Raw genomic sequence first — 21,870 nt, forward strand, 5'->3', positions numbered from 1 at the left:
CTCTTTTTCGGACCATTCTCTGTAAACCCTAGAGATGGTTGTTCGTGAAAATCCCGGTAGATCAGCAGTTTCTGAAATACTCAGACCAGCCCGTCTGGAACCAACAACCATGCCACAATTGAAGTCGCTTAAATTACTTTTCTTCCCCATTCTCCATGTTCGTCAGATTGTCTTGACTATGTCTACATGCCTGAATGCAGTGAGTTGCTGCCATGTGATTGACTAAACTTTGAGTTAGCAAGCAGTTAAATAGGTGTACCAAATAAATTGGCCAGTGAGTGTATTTGTACATGTGTATGTATGTGTTAATATATAAGTATAATTTGTATTCATGTACTCGTGGTGATGTTGTGCTTGTAGATGTTTTGAATATTGCAGCATAACTTGATCCAGATGCTCATTCTGCCCTCATAACATAAAAACAATAGACCATCTGTATACAAACACTCATTTATATGCATTCCCTGGTGTGTGTGTACTAACCTAGATTTGTTTCTCTGTGACAAACAGGTATATGAAGAAGCTTACCATGCCCTACATCACGACTTACCTGAAACAATCGAGTCTGTATTAAAGGAGGTGAGCACCTGGATCCTGGAGAGAGTCCCTGCCCCTCAAACCTCTTAGCTGTCAATCACAGCATACACACACACATGCCTAAGCTCCGCCCCTGTCCAATCACATCTCTACTTTACAGAGAGATATCAGCCTGCACTACATGCAAACAATACTATCCTCTGTTTAATTAACCTAGAGGTCTTTACTAAGTGACCTTTGAGCATAAGGCAAAGCACTGGAGATGAAAAAGGTGAAAAATTATCACCATACTTCACCAGTTGACCAATTACTTTAAGAAATAAATTTTTTATAACAAGATTTGATATGCTATGTTTAAATATGAAACGAGGCTCATTAAAATATATTTCAAGCATAAAAATCTGAACTGAAGTCAGGTTCAAAAAAGATCTTTTTGACACCACAGGGTCTTTTTTATCACTCCATAATTCAGAAACTACAACGAACAGCCAGCAAAAATATTATAATAACAATATTTTTTAAGAATAAAAGTTTATATGCAATCAGATAAATTATGTATAGACATATATCCCTTGGTAGAAACTTTCAACATATAGATACAACTGACAAATTGGTGTAAAAATGTGATGAATGTAAGATCTGAAAGCTGCTGAAATGGAAATATAGTGCAGGAGAAAAAAAAAACGGCCTTTAAAAATATAGAAATATAGAGAAGTATTGTTAAACTGTGACAAAAGAAACACATGAAGGTGTTTTTTAGAATGTTTTCCTTACATTATACTGAAAAAGTATGGAGCCAGATCAGCTTAAAATAATAATGCATTTACAATTCACATTTACAAAATTTAATTAGAAAGTTCAAAACACAATTCATAAATGCGCAAATCCAATTCGGAAATTCAAAACACAATTCATAAATACCCAAATCCAGTTTGTAAATTAAAAAAATTATTTATAAATACGCAAGTTCAGTTCGTAAACTCAAAACACAATTCATAAATACCCAAATCCAGTTTGTAAATTAAAAAAATGATTTATAAATACGCAAGTTCAGTTCGTAAACTCAAAACACAATTCATAAATACCCAAATCCAGTTTGTAAATTAAAAAAATGATTTATAAATACGCAAGTTCAGTTCGTAAACTCAAAACACAATTCATAAATACCCAAATCCAGTTTGTAAATTAAAAAAATGATTTATAAATACGCAAGTTCAGTTCGTAAACTCAAAACACAATTTATAAATACCCAAATCCAGTTTGTAAATTAAAAAAATGATTTATAAATACGCAAGTTCAGTTCGTAAACTCAAAACACAATTTATAAATGCGTAAAACCAATTAGTAAATTCATAACACAATTCATAAATATGCAAATCCAGTTTGTAAATTCAAAATATACTTCAAAAATACGCAAATTCAGTTCGTAAATTTAAAACAGAATTCATAAATGCGCAAATCCAGTTCGTAAACTCAAAACACAAACCATAAATACGCAAATCCAATTGATAAATTCAAAACATGACTCATAAATGCACAAATCCATTTCGTAAACTCAAAACACAATTCAGAAATGTACACATGCAATTCATTTGGGAAATATTTATGATTTTTTACTTGTGAATTCACAAATTGTGTTTTGAATGCACAAATTGGATTTGGTAAATGTGAATTGTGCTGTGCATGTTTGAGCTTTACTTTTCAAAACGCTTTTATTTTTTAGACTGATGTGGCTCCATAAAAAAAAATAAAAGCCAAAACCTCAAAACTAACAGGTGCATTAAAAAAGCAGCATTTTTTTCCAATAGTGTCTCGCTTTAAGGTCCAATTAAGCTTTAATATGGCCAGTGAGGGTTCTGTGGGAGTTCTTATTCCCTGTCAAACTTCAAAAGGCATCAGCTCTGCAGGACATGGCATACAGGAAAATGAATGCCGCTTGCCCTCAGTGTTGAGCTCTCTTTTCGTGTTGCCACAGTAATAAAACACTCTCGTTGCTGTCCACTGCTCATTAGAGATGCGGTGCTGCCCCCGCTGGACAACAGCAGTACTGCATTCTGCTGTGAGCGCAGTTACCAAGCAACTTAACCATATATATTACATATAGCTTGGCAGGAAAACAAACCGAACGAGAATATGGAAATGCCTTGAGACATTCAGAGAGCAAAATGTCCGCTGGGCGAGTCTAACATTGCACTCATAGAGATCAATTGGATAATCTCTACACTACAGACACATCTAACTATGCAGGAGATCCCCCCTATATATATGGCCACAACAAGGAAAATTGGAGAGAGATTTCTTTTTGTGGTTTGACTGTTTCAGACACCTAAGACTGTTTCATTCCTTTGAGTAAATGAAAAGTAAATGCCTCTGCGTTTGCTGAAAATGAAACCGATTTACAGCTGATTCTTCCTTACAAGCTCTGGAATTGTAATATCTCATTCTGTTATTTTTTACAACTGTTTTGTTATTTGTTTGACTACTCTATTAATGAATATGTTACTGTTGAAATGATAGTGTGTTCACAATAGCTTTTGGCCTCATCGCAGACCTTCCGGGTGCTAATGGGGTTTGTAGCTCTAAAACAACATGGAATTGTAAAAAGGTCAGTCGCTCACACCAGCTTAACATTTACCACGACTGATGAAGGGTGAATTTTGTTACAAAAGGTTTGCATGCAAGACTCGAAAGCATTTTATCAGAGAATGTGGAGCATTTAATTGAATGTGGCACATTTTTAATGGAAGCAAAACGTTTCTTTATCTTACTTTTATAGATTGTCGTTGAATGCTCTGGTAATAACAATACTGACATACACAACTGAAATGTCCAGATTGTAAATAGTGTGCATGTTTGTGTATGCATTTTGGAGAGAGACTATATATGTATAGAAAGGGAAGCTATATAGTTTGGGTGTTTGTTTTACATGTACTGCATTTTATTACGTATTTGTCTCTCTGTCTTTGAAGGATCACACGTACATTTGTAGAATAACCTAATCTGTCTCAGTGATAATCTTCTTCGACTTTGACTGTTTCTGTAATTTCTCAAATCTTCCTTTGGAGGAAGTGCTAGGAACACTGGGATTGGAGGAGCAGCTCATATTCTCAAGGACGTTATTTCTTACATTGGGCAATAATGCAGGATTCATTTGGATTTGAACTTGCTTGCCTTTACAAAGACATCTAAAATGCTCTCCTGCAGTCGCACTGTCCTAGTAAATGGCACATTTGATATAAAAAGGGTTCTGAGTTCTTTGCATAAATGCTGTAATATATTAAACAGAAATGAAAGCTATAATGTAATTGCGTAATAATCTGTATGGAACTGTTAATTATAAAAAATAATAAATTTTAAATGATGGAAATAGTTTGTGTGGATTTATTATTGCTTGGTTGGTTGACTGAAGATGATTCCACCATGGTGTTATGTCTTGGTCATGTGTTTTAATGAAACCCCGAGGCTCTAAATAAAAAAGCCCTTCTATATAAAAAGCCCTTTTCTTCCCAGAACATCTGAATTGTTTAAGATTGTTCTTTCTGATCGCAATGCCTGAATCAATGATTCTCAGGAATTCACTGCAATGACCTTTCTTAGAACCAGATAGTGTAAAACTAAATTATGATCCAATTTGTTCTAGAAAACGGTCCTTTGAAGTCACACAGCTATTATTCCAGTGGGCTTGTTTCCCTTGGTGAATTTCTGATCTAGTTTCTGTAGGCAACAGGCTTGTGCATGTAGTCATTTATAAACGTTTTCCCTATTTAAATTTAAACATGGACGAATGTGTTACAGTTGGCATAAAAAGCATAAAGTTATATTGTTTCATTGCTTATAGATATTTAGAGAAAACAAAGCAGGACCTGATTTTGTCAGAGGAAAAATTTATTCATTTAAAGAAATGTGATTGTTGCATTAATTCTAATTGGGTTAATATTGATAATTCCCATATTATATGTTCTTAGTTATTATATTAGGAAATAAATTATTTTAGTACTTTTTTATTAGAATGTTATACAAGCAAAATGTACAGTGACCGGCCACTTTATTAGGTACACCTGACCACCTGCTTGTTAACTAAAACTAAAAACTAAACTAAATTTCTAACCAGCCAATCACATAAAAGTGACTCAAGGCTATAATTCACACAGGCTCAGCAAAATTGGACAATAGAAGTATCAATAAATGTTACCTGGTCTAATGATTCTTGATTTCTGCTGCAACATTCGGATGGTACGGTCAGAATTTGGCATCCACAACATGAAAGCATGGAACCATCCTGCCTTGTATCAACGGTTCAGGCTGCTGGTGGTGTTGTAATGGTGTGCGGGATATTTTCTTGGCACACTTTGAGCCCATTAGTACCAATTGAGCATTGTGTCAGCGCCACAGCCTACCTGAGTATTGTTGCTGACCATGTCTATCTCTTTATGACCACAATGTACCCATCTTCTAATGGCTACTTCCAGCAGGACAATGCTTCATGTCAAAAACCGCGAATCATCTCAGACTGGTTTCTTGAACATGACAATGAGTTCACTGTTCTCAAATGGCCTCCACAGTCAGCAGATCTCAATCCAATTGAGCACCTTAGGGATGTGATAGAACGGGAGATTTACATCATGGATGTGCAGCCAAAAATCTGCAGCAACTGCATGATATTATCATGTCAATATGAATCAAAATCTCTGAGGAATGTTTCCAATACCTTGTTGAATCTATGCAACAAAGAATTAAGGCAAAAGGGGGTCCAAACCGGTACTAATAAGGTGTACCCATTAAAGTGGCCGGTGAGTGTATTTATGTTGTTTGCTATTTTTTAGGCATAACCTTTACATTATTTTGTTATAAATGGCTATGAAATGGAGGTTAATTGACTTTGTCATTATTTTTCACTACAAATTTAATTAAGATCAGTAATTCAAATGGGTTTCATTAGGAAAGTTAGTAGATTATTTGTACTTTTAAAGGCCATAATTTAATCTTCAAAAAGGATTTCTCACCAGTATTATAATTCATGTCTTGATTGAAGGAGAGAGATAGTGAGTGAATGTGTGTGTTTGTGTGTGTGTGTGTGTGTGTGATTCTTAGTTATCTTATTTCTTTATTAATGGGGTCATTTATTCCTTTTCCTTCGGCTTAGTCCCTTTATTCATCAGGGGTCGCCACAGCAGAATGAACCGTCATCTTATCCAGCATATGTTTTATGCAGTGGATGCCCTTCCAGCTGCAACCCGGTATTGGTAAACTTCCATACACTCACATTCACACTCATACACCACGGCCAATTACCTATACCGGATGTCTAGCAGTGAGGTGACAGTGCTAACCACTGAGTCACCTTGTCACCCTTTTAAAGGGGTATATCCAGTAATTAATTTTTCTTAATATTCACTAATTAAAAAGTTTGCTAATAATAAAAGGTTATGGTTATGACTAAAGAATGAATCTTTTAGTGTAAATATTGGCCAGATTGTAAATGCACTGCGAGCGTTAAAATGGATGACACCTTACATAAGCGAATAATAAGTGAATGCTGACTAAAGGATGACACGTCTCATGTTGTGTTCCACAGAAGAAGAAAACACAGGTTTGTAATTACATGACGCTGAGTGAACAATCCCTTCGAGAAAAGAGGAAATCCGGCTTTCACGGTGAGCTGTTACTATCCGGCAGGGGGCGCGAGGGGGACCTCGAGGAAATGACTGGAGGATTTAAAGGTGGTTCTGTGTGTCCATGGCAACGGCTTTACCTGCGACCTGAATGGAGACCCGAGAATAGATCGACTGCTCTATATTTACTGACAGGGAACTCCTGCTCTCCTGGCGGATATTCATTTCATCAGTTCTCCTTAAGATGGAGCCTTCTAGACCACCGAGCCCTTCTAGGAATTCTCAGTCAGTGGTAGCCTTTGGGTTTTTAAAGTTGACCTAATAAACGACTCATGTCGTACATCATATTCGATGATAAAAGTTAATGTTTGACGTTTTATGGCGGCATACGCGTGCACAGAATAGGCTAAACTCTTGTCGTGACAGCTCCACCTTTTAGATTTGTTGTAGGCTACTTTTGTTTTTACTTCACTCACTTGCATTACTGACTGAGAGAGGGATTCCGTGTTTTGCTCATCGCTGAGTTCTCGCTGAGGTCAGAATTGGCCCTGAACCCCATAACAGCCTCGCAAAATAACTCATCTTCACCCACTTCCTAAATCTCGCACAAGCACGCTTCAAAGAGGCGGGGCTAGTGTCTCATGCTGCTTTGCGATTGGTTCATCTCGCCATCCATCAGGGTTTGACGTTGTGGCTCGCTCTCGAACTCTGTGACCGCGCCCCCGAGGCTCAGCGGCGGTGGAGAAGGAGAGAGTGTGCAACTCAGGAGGATCCAGCGGTCTGTTCTCACAGGAAAAAAAACGAGAAAATTTCAGCTCATACATGGCGAAATTTGTTTTATTCGACGTCCAGACACATATGCATTCAGGACCGCGGCTCTGACAGCGACAGGCGAGGCGATTATCCACAGCTTCACAGAGGTTGGAGTTTACCGAGGGTTTTCGTAGCAGTTTCATGCTTGGAGGCGCGCGAGTGCCGGTGTCGTCGTCTCCGTGGGCGCCGTTTCGTGCTTTCCGGTGACAGCTGACACTTGTCCGATTTACCAAGACTAGAAGGCCTGCTCTGCTCTGCCTCCTTCCAGCCCGGTGTCCCTGTCAGCGCGGGGCCGCCTGCACACTCACCCCGGCGCGGCCTCGCTCCTTGACGAACCCCCGGCGACGACACAGCGTAGAGCCTGTTACCCACACACCTCCACAACCACCTGCCGTGTTTACAACGACCAGCAAAACCGTGAATCTTTGGAGGAAAACGGACTAGAGGGACGCTGGTGATATCGACAGGCGGAGCTGTCATTAAACATACACAGCTCTTTGAATTTAAGCATATTTAATAGTTCATTCTCACGCGACTGGCTCATTCTCTCTCGCATATCCTTAATCAAACTATCAAGCAGCCAAACGCCTGACACAGAAACTAAACACGCTTGGAGCAAAGGCAAGGCCTTGTCTGCTAACTCAGATAGCTGCACCGCTAACACTCAGCCTGGCTTTAATCAGCTTCTAATCTCATTAACTCCACTTTTTGACTCCTATTCATCGCTTATTTTGTAAGATTCTACACAATAGAGGGGCGATTTTAATTTAAAGCCATTGGATCAACGCACAGTACAGTACAGAATCCCTGCCAAGAGATCTGTTCAGCAGCAGCAGCAGCAGGAGGAAACAGAGCTGTCAGCCTTTATTTTCTACTACTCGGCCTGATTAATTCCCACCTTGGGAAAGAAAAACCCGAAGAATCTTATGTGTTGGGCTGGATTCAGCTGACCTTTGCTACGAAAATTAACTAAGTCCCTCGTGAGCTTCTTGCGCTGTAACCCGCTGCATGCACTGATACGGGAAGGACTTGATTTATATTTTTGTACCATAGTTCAGGAGCCATTTAGAACAGGGTCAGATCTCTGCACAACCCCTACTACTGTTTAAACATGAGTATTGAGATTCCAGTCGGGCTGACGGAGCTGCTTCAAGGCTACACCGTGGAGGTGCTGCGCCAGAGGCCGCCGGACCTGGTGGAGTTTGCCGTGCAGTATTTCACCCGCCTGCGGGACACCAGGAGCCAGGACGGGTCCGGGGCCGCCGCCAAAACCGGGGGGAAGGGAGTGATGTTTGATGGCGAGCCGATGCAGACAGAGTCCAACGGGGACGAAGATGACGAGGACGATGACTCAGATTTTGAGCGTGAGTGCCTCTTTATTAAACGAGCTGCCTGTAACTCATGAGACTGCGTTTGTTTTAGTGGATAGTGTGTTTGCACGGCTAACAAGGGTGTCAGATTTCCCTAGTGATGATGGGTAACGTGAGCAACGGTCCTATCTAGGCTGTTTCCATGGCACTCGCTCTCATCCATGCGCTTGATTGACAGGGTGACAAGTAGCCTGCACTAGGCATCCCCAGAATGCATGCAAAATTAAAATGCTCTAGTAATGGATTTGCATTAATATTTATGCATCTCCTTTTGAATAGAGACGGCTTGTGGCGTGAGTGCGATGCTAACCCATTCGTGCAGTATGAATTGCTTGTATGAATGGATGCGGGCTGGCCATTGAGAATGCTAACAGGGATTTTTCATAATGGAGAGAGGTGCGCTCGTGCACATCAAAGCAAGCCCCTCTTTCCTTTCATGTAGTGCAGAGCGAACAGCTGCGCCTCCCGAGCAGATTCACTGGCAGACATTTCTGAAGTCAGCATTTGTGAATTAAAGCATTCTTAAAAAAATAAGTGATTGGGGGAAATCTGGGCCACGTGAGGAAGCAGTGTTGAAATGGATAGGGGGATTAGTTCACATGAACAAATCGCTTAATCATATTTCATCAAGCCGCAGGGTGTGCAATACCTGAATGTCTTTGTGTGGATTATAAATTGTTTGTTTTGATATTTAAGGTTGTAATTGTTTTCATAACCTATTGAACGGAATAAGGAAGTCCAGCCCTATCTGTGTGCTAAATCTGATTTGAGATCACTCAAGATTGTGTGCTTTCAGTGGTTTGTATTTGAGCTGGTGCATCATTCCCTTCTCACGTTTGAATATGCATTGCTGCTGTATACCGTAGTAAAGCAGCGTGTTAAATGATCATGTCTGAACATGGAACTGAAAATACTTTTACATGCACAGTGGTTATAATCGAGCAACAGTAGATTGCAATCTCTACCTAATCAAATATTCAGACAATTTTGTTGAACCAACCATCACCTGATGTTTTAAGAGAAGTTTAAATGACATCTTTATAGTCGAGTTGTCTGATTTTAAAATTTTAGTCATTTTGAAAATGGTGGATAATTGAGCTAAGTGGCTTTTTTATAGTGCAAGAGCCTTGCTGTTAGACCAAATCTCTGTATATATGTAAGTATTGTTTGTTAATTTGGTCTGACTGCTCTGTGGTTGTTTTAGCACAATTTACAAACAGCATTGCAAACGTGTGTGGTTGGAACTGTAGCTCTCTTTTAACCTAGTTAGAAGAACAGTTTCATATGACATGAATTTTAAAAATGTCATGCATTTGAGCAGAATAAGGAACTAATGCGCACTACAGTGAGTCTATATCTTTTAGTCATTCATTAGGAGAATGTGAGGGCAATTTTGATGAGTGCCCATGTGCTTACAAGCTTATTGCGATGATGGAAGCCTGTGGTGATGTAAGGAAATCTACGTAAAAAGACAAAATAGCAAGAACAATTAGAACAGTTCATAGATTATACGTTTATTATTTAATTTTATAGGATGGGGCTGCACGACATTGATAAAATCTGAAATTGCGATTATTTCTACGATAAATATTGTGTTATGACTACAGTTTCATGGTGCTATTTTGACTAGCACCATTTGATGGTTTTCTGTGGAGTCTAACAGTAATCAGGTACAGAAATTGAATAATCACAATGCAAAAAATGCTTTTCTTATTTTGTTTTTTCATTTCTAGTCTTAATATCAAACAATTCTTAGAGCAAGTAAAATATTGTTTTGTTTTTACCGTCAGTAGAAATAAGTCAAATTTAAGTGTTTTTCCTTAAAACAAAAAACGTTATCTGCCGTAAAGGTGAGTAAAATCTTGTTTTTGCTTTGCTTTGATGTAGACATTTGGGATAGAAACAAGACAAACATTCTAAGTAACAATTACTTTGCATAAATTATATACATTCAATATAAATAAAGGAATTAAATACAATTCTGTAGCTCCTGCTCAACTATAATTCAGGCTCAACATTGCATATTTTTGCGATGTTACTATTGCAGATGTGCACATTGCGTGAAATGACGTATTGTGCAGCCCTACTTTTATAGCAGTAGTCTGACATTGTTTTTATTTCAAGCTTTAGGTAGTGAAAATTTAGCTCTCCATCACCTAAGTCAGTGGTTCCCAACCTTTTTCTTTGGGGCCCCCCCCCATAAGCATATACAAACACTGGAGCCCCCCCAACATATAAATACACACACACGCACGCACGCACGCACGCACACACATATGTACTGTGTGTATATATATATATATATATATATATATATATATATATATATATATATATATATATATATATATATATATATGTGTGTGTGTGTGTGTGTGTTTGTGTAATATATAGTAATATGTATAGAAAATATTAATTAATCAGTTTTAACTTCTCTTGGCCTTCAATAAAACCAAAATTTAGGTAGGCTTTGTCATACTGTCTAATCTTTTTATTCGCCTCTGAAGAATCACAGCATTTACGTCTGTCTGCCATTTTTGTTTTAATTTTGCCTTTACGACATGTTGACAAGCAGATTGCCTGAGTGAGTAAAATTTAAATAATTATTTAAAGTTATTTATTTTAATTATTTTCACTATTATGTTGGAATTTTAAGCATGTGTTTAGATTATTATTATTTTTTTTTTGGGCTGCTCGATTTTGGGAAAAATCATAATCACGATTATTTTGGTCATAATTGTAATCACGATTATTCAAAACCATTGCCAGTTAAAAATTATGTTTAACAGAGCAAGGAATTTTAACAGTATTTCCTATAATATTTTTTCATCTATTTGTTTTATTTTAGCTAGAATAAAGACAGGTTTAAATATTTTGAAACCAATTTAAGGTCAATATTATTAGCCTACTTAAGCAATATATATTTTTGATTGTCTGCAGAATAAACTACCGTTATAATGACTTGCCTTATTACTCTAATTAAGCCTTTGAACTGCACTTTAATCTGAATGCTTGTATTTTGAAAAATATCTAGTAAAATATTATGTGCTGTCATTATAGCAAAGACAAAAAGAAATCAGTAATTAGAAATGAGATATCAAAACTATTATGTTCAGAAATAAGTTAATAAAATATTCTTTCCATGAAACAGAAGTTGGGCAGGAAAAGGTTTGCTAATATTCAAGAGGGCTAATAATTCTGACTTCAACTGTATACATACAGTTATTTTCCACCCTGCAATGGAAAGAGAAATAAATACAATAGCATAAAAATATGAAACAAACTGTGCTTTAAGCATCTTCACTGTAAGAAAAACACTTTAGCTACAGCAATCCTTCAGTCAAGAGCAGCAAAGGTTTTCTCGTTATGTTTGTTTAATAATAATAAAAACAGGCGGCAGAAGGATTATAGCGCACTATCTCTTTAATGGTTTCTCTTTCACGTCTTTTGATCCTCAACTCGTTTGTTTATTACACAAATGAGGGTTAATGTAAATAATCACTAAACACCGCGTTTTGACACCTATTTGACCATTAAAGCGCTCACGTTAATGACTTTAGATGTCTGCGCTCCTCTGCTCGTCTCAGTGTGTGAATGAGAGTGAATGCTGACCGGCTGCATGCTTCTGACTGCGTGATCGTGCTGCACACACACATAAGCTCTTTTGCGCTTTTAAGAGCAACACGTGTACAACTGTGGCGAAATATGATGCAATAATCATTTATCTCGATTAATGCTTTTTTATAATCGTTTGAAACCGAAATCTAAATCGGATTTTCGATTAATTGCAAAGCCCTTTATAATAGTGGACCATTTTTATGCCTTTTTCTACCTCAATACTTATCCTCTCCCGCGCCCCCCCTGTGAACTCTGGCGCCCCCCTTAGGGGGGCGCGGACCCCAGGTTGGGAACCACTGACCTAAGTGATGACAACAGTTCTTACCAAGGTTGAAAGAACAAATTATGCATTCAACAATTCTGGAAACAATTGTGATTAGCTTGTTTGTTTTTTCAGCAAGGCCATAATACTAAAGTAAAGCAGTGAGTTTTGTTTTTCTTCAGGAAACACACATAGGCCCAGATTCGATTTTGCACATTATGGAAACAAGAATTGTGTTGTGTTAAAGTGCAAGTCAACTGAAACATGATAGTAAACTTTCAGTTAGTCTAGTCTTCTTCACACCTCTATGAATGTTGAGACTGGTGAAGATGTGCATGTCCGCTTTCCAGATTTTTGCTTCTGCCTCATAAGGCTTTACAATGCAGCTGATTTTTTCCTTTTTTAAAATTCTGAATCAAAAGCATCGACTTGAAACCTTCTTGTCTTCAAGGCGAGCATGTCTCATTGTTGCTTAGCACCAACAGATACCATGAGAGCACAAGCTCCAGAGCATTTTGAAAAAAGAAAAAGTGGTACAGCTTGCATTTACAATGCAACGCTCAATGTTTTTAAACTGTATTCTGCTCTATATCTACCAAAATGTAGACATGCAATGGAAAGTAACAGTAACTGAAAGTTGAATGGGAGAACCACTGGTTCTAATATGCAGTAGCAGAGCGCACCAGTCAAAGTTTAGGCACTCACACCAAAAAATTATGACCACCGTTACGAGTTTTAGATAATATATTTAACAAAAACTAACAAACAAACAAAAATCTGTATCCACCTACTGGCCTTGCACGCGCTACCTGATGCAAATAACATGAACTTAGTTAACGATAATAACTTTGCTGTTCTCACAGGTAGTGACTGATGTGGCACAGATGATATTGGCATATGACTAGGGAATCTGCTGACAATTTTTGCTATTTCTGCCAAAAAATTTGCTAAAAATCTGCAGAAAAAAATATTTTGGGAGTATCATAACTAAAACTATATATGTGAAATAAAAAATAATATCTTTTTAAACTTTTATTTAATGTTTAAATTGCAAATCCAATTAGATTCACTTTATTTGGTAAACAAATAATAATTTTAATAACAAATAATAATAATAACAAATAATATTAAACTCTCCTATAATATATCTACTAAAAACAGAAAATATTACTGTACAAACTGCACTGTACATAAATCAGATGAACATTTTTATACATTTTCAACATTAGTCAATAATATTACTGTAATTAATTTAAAAACTGAATAAATATAGATTTACAAACATTTACTCAAGTAAATAAACAGAATAAATGATGGGCTAAAAATCTGCTGAAATCTGTGGAAAATCTGAGGGATTCTGACTGCGCAGATTCCGTGTGGGCCTACATATGACTTTTCATATGTCTTTTTATGAGCTGCAATTTATGACTTTTCATATGTCTTTTTATGAGCTGCAATTTTAGTTTAATCTTAGTTGCACAACTGTAAGCATTTTGACGATTAATTGAAGGATTAAATAACGTTAAAACATCTTGTGTTTAAAATGTGTAAATGTGGCAAACACTGCTACTTGAAAACTCCGTCCCACTGGCTTTACAGGGAATGGCTTTAGTCATTTTCATAGCACACTTTAACCCACTGCAACACTTTTCAAAAAGTGTAAATGGTGGATTAATATTCACCACATGATCACTTATTAGATGTTTCTTTTTTTTGTAACTTCAGGTGGTTTCTAAAACTGAATCGAATTTTCCCGACTGTAGCTCTCTTTCATCTGAACTGAGTGATTGACAGATGATATTAACCAATCCATTCGCATTAGGTTCTAGAGCAGGGGGCCAATAAAAAGAGTTTGAAGACAGGGGAAGCAGTGCGGTATTTGTTTACTGCAGCAAGTTGACCTGTCAACTGTTTTAAACAATTCCTGAGCACTGCATTTGGTGTTTTTTAGTGCAAAGATGCATTCTCTGTGAATGTCTCCTAAACATGCACATGCAATGAACATTTTGCAGTAAAAACCGGTTGCACGACTCTAATTTTCTGCGCTCACACAAATGCTCCCAAATATAATTTTAGGTCACATAGATAACATTTCGGGTACATATGCGACCAAAATGTTTGCAATTTGTTACGTTTGTAGTTATTGTACTGTTAGGGGCGATGCCACTTTTTGGCTTCATTGAATCACTGTTTTAGCTTTGCCCAAAAATCAATCAGAATTATTGAATAACAGTTTAACTCAACAGTGATACATTTATAATGCATTTAGAAACATTTCTCAGAGTTCTCGCTATCCAGACTTTAATAAACCAAATATACGAAGGCAAGGTTACAGTATGGATTTCCCCACTTTGACATGTTTGTTGGACCAACCGGTGAGCTATACATATAATTGGATCTGGACTAACAGTGTGAACCTAGCTTTAGTTTGCTGTTGTTGAAAAAGCTGTTGTTTGAAAACACCTGGGTAGATTATTTTCACAGTTGCTTTTAGTACGTCATCATCGGCCAAAGAACATCTGGGTCAAAGAGCGGTGCCAAGATTCATAAATTGATTTGTATTTCGTAGTTGTCAGCATACCCAACCATGATAGCAGCGTTTGACTGAAGCACATACAGAAGAGTGAGGCACATGTTGTTCCACAGTGGAGCTCGAGTGAGCGGAGGAATCCAAAGCATGTTGGGGCATGGTTTAGGCAGAGGAAAGCACCATCCCACCCTGATCTTTCTTGCTTTGCGTCATTCTGTCAAGAAAACATCTGCACATCACTGCACAGCTGCCAGTGTATTCTGCAGGATGTTTCAATAGATTCGACTGCTCCAGATTTGAATACTTGTTCCTTTATTACAACAGGTTTTAGGTGGAGGAAGTTAAAAGTACTCTTAGAGGTTTCAGTTTGCAGTTTTTCATAACACGCCGACCAAAACAACGTCACTGAATTAGAATGCCACCATTGCCTTTAACCACACTGCATCTCTGCTAAACTCCAAACCTAAATGCACACACGTTATTGAAAAACAGAACATTTCTCTTTGGCCTCGGTCTGGAACAGCACCCTTGAATAACTGAGTACAAATTTGTTTCTAATAGAAAAGCTCTATTGTGAAGTGAAGAGAAATGAATTAAAGTATAAATGTAGAGCTTGCGTGTTTTAGGTCCTCTTATTGGAAGAGAGTGTGCTCTTTGTTTTAATCGTGATAATCAGAGTGGAACAGAGCAGTCTGCTGTTTTAAGGACTCTTTAAGGAGTCTCTATACTCCCACAACACGGCCACCTGCAAATGCACACTGTCAAAGAAACTGTTTGTTCTCCTACTCACTGCTGGGTTTCCTGTTGCCAATGTGTTTTGATATGATAGAAGATGTAATATATATATTAATACAACATCTGAAAGTGTGAAGCTTTTTAAATGAGAGGATCAAACAGAACTAAATGTAAAAAGGAAGTGAATTTTTTCAGGCAGTTAGCGTGTAGTCATAACCATGATGCGGTTCATCTGAGAATGTCTTCCTGACTTTGCTGAACTGAAGTCAGGTTTTTGCAGTTAGACACACACACACACTTAAGGCTGATTTATACTTCTGCGTCAAACACCGGCGTATGCTACGGCGCTGACGCATAGTCCTTCGCCGTGGCCATCGCCATCACTGACGTGCACCTCTCAAAAAATGTAACTACACGTCGCAACGACGCGTAGCGTAAGCTCTGTGATTGGTCGGCTTGGTAGCGCTGACGAGTCTGGGCGGGAACGAGAGCCGCGCGAATGGCACGACGCCGCACGAGCGATTGTTTACAAGTGTGGAGTCCCGTGAAGGAGCTCCGGATGGAAAGTTTTGTATTGTGTTTACCTCATAGTTAAAGTTGTTGCACGTCCGCCGGTTCCTGCCTCAAAATGAGCGAGTTTGAGCCACTTGTACATCCCGGAAGTGTTCAGGAAATGCAAAAAAGTAGCGAAGAAACTCGACACAGAGGAATATTTACACCTCACTGCCAACTAGCGTTTTGGAAGTGTTAATGCAGACCGACAGAGACAGCGCGCAGAAGTATAAATGCACAGCCACGCGCGTTGCCTGCGCCGTGGGTTACGCCGGTCATCTGACGCAGAAGTATAAATCAGGCTTTACACAGTATAAATAAAGTATACATTTATTTTAAGTAAATAAATAATTGCTTTGTTTAAAATCATACACATTTCACAGATTTAACTTTAAAAAGAACTTAAAAGAGTTGAGAAAGAAATACGCACTATAGGTTCATAGAATATTTTTTTCCAAATCTAAACAAAAGCTACTTATTAAATTACTGGCAAGTAGGCCTGCACAATATTGTTTTAGCATCTGTATCGTAATTTGTGTATCTGCAATAGTCACATTTAGGGCTGAATGTAGGGCTGTGACAATGGCAATTTTTTACTACCGCGGTGGTAAGTCACCAACAACAGCTGGTGTTGCGGTGGTGGTGGGTGTTTTTTTTCCCGGCGGGTGGGGGGTTGGTTGTCAATCATACTAAAATAATCCGTGACAGAAGTTCAATCAAAAGTGAAAGTTCTTTCAGTCTTTAATTATTAACACTCCCATCATTCCTACTACTTACAGAACATAAATTTAGATATTTTACGATATAAAAATGCAATGAAATGATGAAAATTGTGAAATTAAAGCAATAGTGCAGAGATCTGGTTCCCGCATCAGGTCAGGGTGCGCCAGTAGCCTTTAAAACGTGCAAGCGGAGGCCCACTAAGGGAAAGAACTGGACATTCATTTCACATTTTAGTTAACTAATTCTTTAAACACAAACTTGATTCCTAAAGGAAAAAAAAAATCAAAAGAAATTTGTTGTTGAATACATTTTAGCAGAGACGAAACTGCATGTCATTTTTACATTCGTTTTTCAGTTAGGGATTAGGTCTATTAGAGTAACCTAATAAAATGTTTTGTTGGATACTGCACAGTAGTCTACACTATAATTAATATAATAATTTATTATATTCATTAGTATTTAAACTAAACTATACAATTGATAAAACGCAAAACCCTTTTATAATGTTTGCTTTCATTTTGACATCGCTAACAGTTGCAATAAGAAACATCCCATTATGCACTTTGTCATAAATGAAAAGGGTATAGTGCATGAGTAAATGGGATTTGCCTCATCAATCTCTCATATGCGCTGCATGTAGGCTTAATGATAATCTTTAAAAATCCTGCAATATCCAAATTTTTTAGAAATAAGGAGTAAAATATAATTTAAACCACTGGTCTGGCGCTGAAGCCATGATCTGTCTGCATTAATAAATGGTAACGTTGCATAACTTTCATTGATGAAACCTAATAGCGAAACTGCATACTATTGTTACTATAAAAAAGTATATTTCTGCCTTAAGTCAGTAACTTAGGCAGTAATGCAAAGTAATAAATAAGTGAATAAATAAATTACATTAACAATAGGGACCGAGTCACCAAGTGCCCCTAATATGGCATTAAGATGCCTCATCAGTTATGACATTCTGGCGCCGGGTCTGCTATAGCCATATATTATTGTTTGTAGCGAGAAGAAAAAAACAGATGAAAACCTGGCTGGGGAGATGGCGATAACATGGATTTATCTGTTATAAAGATTGTAGACATGACATTGTGAAGGCGTTTATCATACAACGCAGTTCGTGTTTATGATCATTAATATTAATAACTATTATTAATAGCATATTAAAAACTCTTCTCTCTCTGGATTTTGTTTTAGGGCTTGTTCTTGTCAGCACAATATAGGTTTATTGCATGTACAAATAAGATTATGAAGAATGATTAAGAGCTTGCATTCTTATTGCAACATTTTCGCAAGTTAATTTATCTGTTTTTTTAAATGATGAGAACATTATTCACTGGCGAAAATGTTCCTCCTGTACCACCAACAAATAAAGTAGCCTACCTAAGTTAATTTGCTTTTTATGTAAAAACTAAGGAATAACTTATAACTTAATTAAATATTAATTAATAAAACTTCCATATAAACGTATGTGTTTATTTTTAACCGTTCGGTAATAAAACAACACAGAACTGCTTATAAATATTGTAGGTAAATATTGAATAATTTGAACTGCTTGAAACCGTATAATAATTATTAAATGTTACATTTTTAAGAACTTCAAAAATTGCCTAAATGGCACTTTACTAATCAGTAAATGTTCAAAATTAAAAAAAATCTTGTTTGTTTTAAAATCAAAATGTTTGCAGATTTAATGAATTTGAAATCATTGTCTTGTTACTGAACAGTAAGCGTTAAAGTTTGGGACGCTTTCACATAAGAATGAAATTAACGCGTGCTACACTTGGGCCCAGAAGCTTGCGCTGTATGTCACTATTTTTGTTTAAACTAAATTTCCTTCTTTGTTATTTTATTATAAAACCTAAAAGCTCGAAGATAACTTCAGGAAATCCGATAAGTGCCTCACCTGAACAGGTAATTAAACATTACGATGCGCCTTTTTATATTGAAAATGTTTTTTTGCTGAACATATCATATAGTATATCGAACTGAAACAGTGACCCAAAAACCGAACAGAACCCTGAGATGTCTGCATTGTTAAACATCTAAAACATTTGCTTTTAGTCACACAACTTATTTTCCATAGCATATTGTAATGCACTTTTTTGTCTTTGCTGCAGAACCTTTCATTTATTAGGAATGCACACATACCAGCTTCTGGCTGTTTGTCACTAAAGAACGCTTCAGTAGTTGTTTTCTTGTCTGTCTATTGTTTGTATGTTTTGTATGTCTGGGTGTGTCTGTATCTCTTATTCATCATGTTTGAGGTTTCTGATAACAGTCTGGACTTTAGCACTTCCTCCTTGTATATCTCTCTTTCAGCAAGAGGGTGACTAACTACCCTCACCCTGTTTGTTCTTCCCACCCTGGACATTGATTTCAGAAGTACCGTATTACAACATAATCATGAGAGCTTATAAAAAGTTAGTTTATCAGCACCCGGTCATAGAATTCAGGTTTTCATGCTATTTCTGCCTTTTTTGAGTAAAAAGCTTAAGGGGAATCTCACATTTGGCAAGTTTGCCACACTAAAATAGCTTGTGTACTGTCTCTGTTATGCTGTGTGAACTAGTGCACACCAAACAAGCAGACCAAGACTGCTCAAAACATGAGTGCTGGTACTATGACTGCAAAATAATCAAAGGCTATTGTTATGAACATTTTGCAGGTAAAGCCAGTTCTGTGATCGGTTGTAAATCTCTAGCATGTGCTATCAAATGGAGCAGCATTCACTACATAGAGCCATAGTTCACGTACAAGCCACAGAATATTTATTTATTTATTTTATTTAGTGCTTCTACAGTGTACTAAAGATTGTCAAAACAGCTTAGCATAGAATTTCTTGTAATTTGAAGTCCAGTTTCAAGAGTTTTATTGCGATATTGATATTATTATTATTGTTGATATCGAGATTTTGTGCTTATTGATGTAAATGATTTAATTGCACTATAAAGGGATCATTCTAAAATAATCATTCTGCTGTAATGACAGCTGTTTGCATGGCTTTCCATGACTCTGTTTTACTGCTACACCTGAAAGTGTATGCTTCTTCTTCATGGCATATTTGCAGTTTTTACATAACCATGCCTTGCGGACAAGATCTGCATCACGATCACAGACCCCCTAAGCTCTAACACCAAGCTATGGCCTCTAAAAGAAACAAAAAACAAGACATTATGCAAGCTTAAAGTTTCCATTGTTATAAGAGTCTTATTGTTCCTTTTTATTTTTGTGTAGACCAAGCAAACCAAAACAACCAAACTACACATGTGAACATACATTACTGTAAAGCCTGGGTTCTTATTTTTGCATGGCCCTGTACTATGATTCTGCAGACTGTGCATACACCTTCTCAAACAGGCAAGGCATTTATACTCCATGTGCTTACTGTTGTTCTTTTCTTTGAAATAACAGGGGGTGGTGCAGAATAATTGTAATGTGAGAAGTAGTTGTTGTGTGTGTAGTTGCTGAATGAATTGGCATCAGCATCAAGTATGTAGAGTATCTGACTTGCATCCTTTGTAGTTTGGCACGTTTAACTAGGGAGTACAAAATCATGGGGGACAAAAGGACACAAGTTCAAAATTTCCTCAAAAGGAGGAACATCCTCACTATATATTAAGAATAAAAGCAAAAAATTATATCAAACTTTAAACTTTTTTTAAACACTACACTTTTCATTTCATTTAAACTGACATAATATCAATAAAAATATTGTTCAGTCAGCATGTACTTAAACTAAGGCTGCAACAAACCGTTTTTTTGATAAGTGATTCATCTAAAGATTGTTATATGTAATCCTAATAATTTTTAGTAATTTTTTTTTATGTGATCTTAACTGAAACATGAAGAGATTGTGGGGGCTAATGCCGAGTTCAGACTGCAAGATTTTCACAGTAGTCGTGTCACAGATGTGTTCACACTGGTTGACTATCTGGGCTGGCGTTTCGTCGCTGCTTTGTTTACACTGCAAGATGGATCGGCGACAGGGACTTTCACACTGCATGACTTTACTATAGGAAGAATCGCCGACAACTTCGTCCAAACTACGTCTCACAGCCAAAAACACGTAGTATATCTTTTGTTATTAACTACATAATGAGTAAGAAGCCTTTAATGGGGTAGAACATGTACATGTTTGCTCACCTGGGTTTAAAGGGAATTAGTCATTTCTCCTCAACGTTGATAATAAACTAATTTCTTTCTGTATGAAACGTCAAACAGACACAGGCGCTCCTGATTCCTGTCAAACCTCCACTAGTTTTTCCTCCATTTCTTGGGTCCAAATAAACCAAAAAAGAGCGCTTTTAACTTCTCCCCCAGCCTCCCGCTGCTCTCTCATTGGCTGTAGGCGATCGCTGACGTTATTTTCAGTCAAAACTCAATTCACACGGCATGATTTGAATCGCCGACAGCTCCAGATATTCAGCACGCCAAATATCTCGCAGGCATCGGCGACTCATCAGCGATTCTCTCAGATCGCGTCTTTGAAAGTTCATACTGTGTGATTGTAACTCACGTGCACAAGCACCGTTTTGCCTGTGATTTCAGGCATTTGTCGGCGATTTCTCAAAACCTGTCGGCGAGCCAAAATCGGGGCTAAAGTCACGCAGTCTGAACTAGGCATAAGTGTAGCTCCTCCGCTTTTTAAAAATCATCCAATCGTTTTGTTTTTTCACCGTTCTGCCAGTGAGAGGAGTTGAGCTCAAGCGCATCAAATGAAAAGCCAATGAGAAGCTTCTTGAAGGGGGTGGGGCCTGTCAGATATTAGAGAGCATTTGATTGGTTATGATTTAATGAAAACTATAGTATGTGTTGACATGAATAAAATCATTGTTCCATTTAGGCGGAAGTGACAAACTACAATTTGTACATGTCTATATCAGTTTTATATTTTCTTAACGTGAATTTTGTGACTGATTGATTACTGATACTAACATGTAAAGAAACTATATATTAATTTCATAAGACCTTTAAACAATTGATCATCTGTTATCTCAACAATTAATCATCTATTATTTCAATGAAAAATTAGTAGGTTTTAACTGATCATTCAGCTTTTGCAACTAGCAACATTTTTGCAACTTTGCATAAGACTATGGTTTATCACAGTCT

General features: G+C 37.2%; 3 protein-coding genes and 1 long non-coding RNA gene across 9 annotated transcripts in view; 3 read left to right on the forward strand and 1 right to left on the reverse strand.

The window, feature by feature from the left end:
• Positions 1-3,904, forward strand: part of mgll (monoglyceride lipase) — a 34,035-nt gene extending 30,131 nt beyond the window's left edge. For 3 of the 6 annotated variants that reach the window (XR_015496905.1, XR_015496906.1, XR_015496904.1), the window contains 2 exons: positions 511-1,512; positions 1,920-3,904. Coding sequence is in view for 3 of the 6 variants with exons in the window: in XM_087262910.1 (XP_087119036.1) it covers positions 511-627 (117 nt within the window). In the remaining 3 variants the exon portion in view is untranslated. 6 annotated transcript variants of the gene reach the window in all.
• The window catches only part of slc26a6.2 (solute carrier family 26 member 6, tandem duplicate 2), a 406,025-nt gene that overhangs the window by 55,126 nt on the left and 329,029 nt on the right, over positions 1-21,870 (forward strand). The gene's annotated exons all lie outside the window — the stretch shown is intronic.
• LOC141375638 (uncharacterized) lies at positions 6,914-16,427 on the reverse strand. The gene is made up of 2 exons (XR_015497978.1): positions 12,252-16,427; positions 6,914-10,488 (listed from the first exon to the last, which is right to left on the reverse strand). It is a non-coding gene; the product is annotated as an uncharacterized LOC141375638 (long non-coding RNA).
• Positions 7,680-21,870, forward strand: part of prkar2aa (protein kinase, cAMP-dependent, regulatory, type II, alpha A) — a 39,040-nt gene continuing 24,849 nt past the window's right edge. The window contains exon 1 of the mRNA NM_001077370.2: positions 7,680-8,326. Coding sequence (NP_001070838.2) covers positions 8,074-8,326 — 253 coding nt within the window. The 5' untranslated portion in view covers positions 7,680-8,073. The remainder of the gene's footprint in view (positions 8,327-21,870) is intronic.

The sequence above is a fragment of the Danio rerio genome, chromosome 8 (assembly GCF_052040795.2).
Source record: "Danio rerio strain M-AB ecotype USA chromosome 8, GRCz13ab, whole genome shotgun sequence".
NCBI classification, from domain to species: Eukaryota; Metazoa; Chordata; class Actinopteri; order Cypriniformes; family Danionidae; genus Danio; species Danio rerio.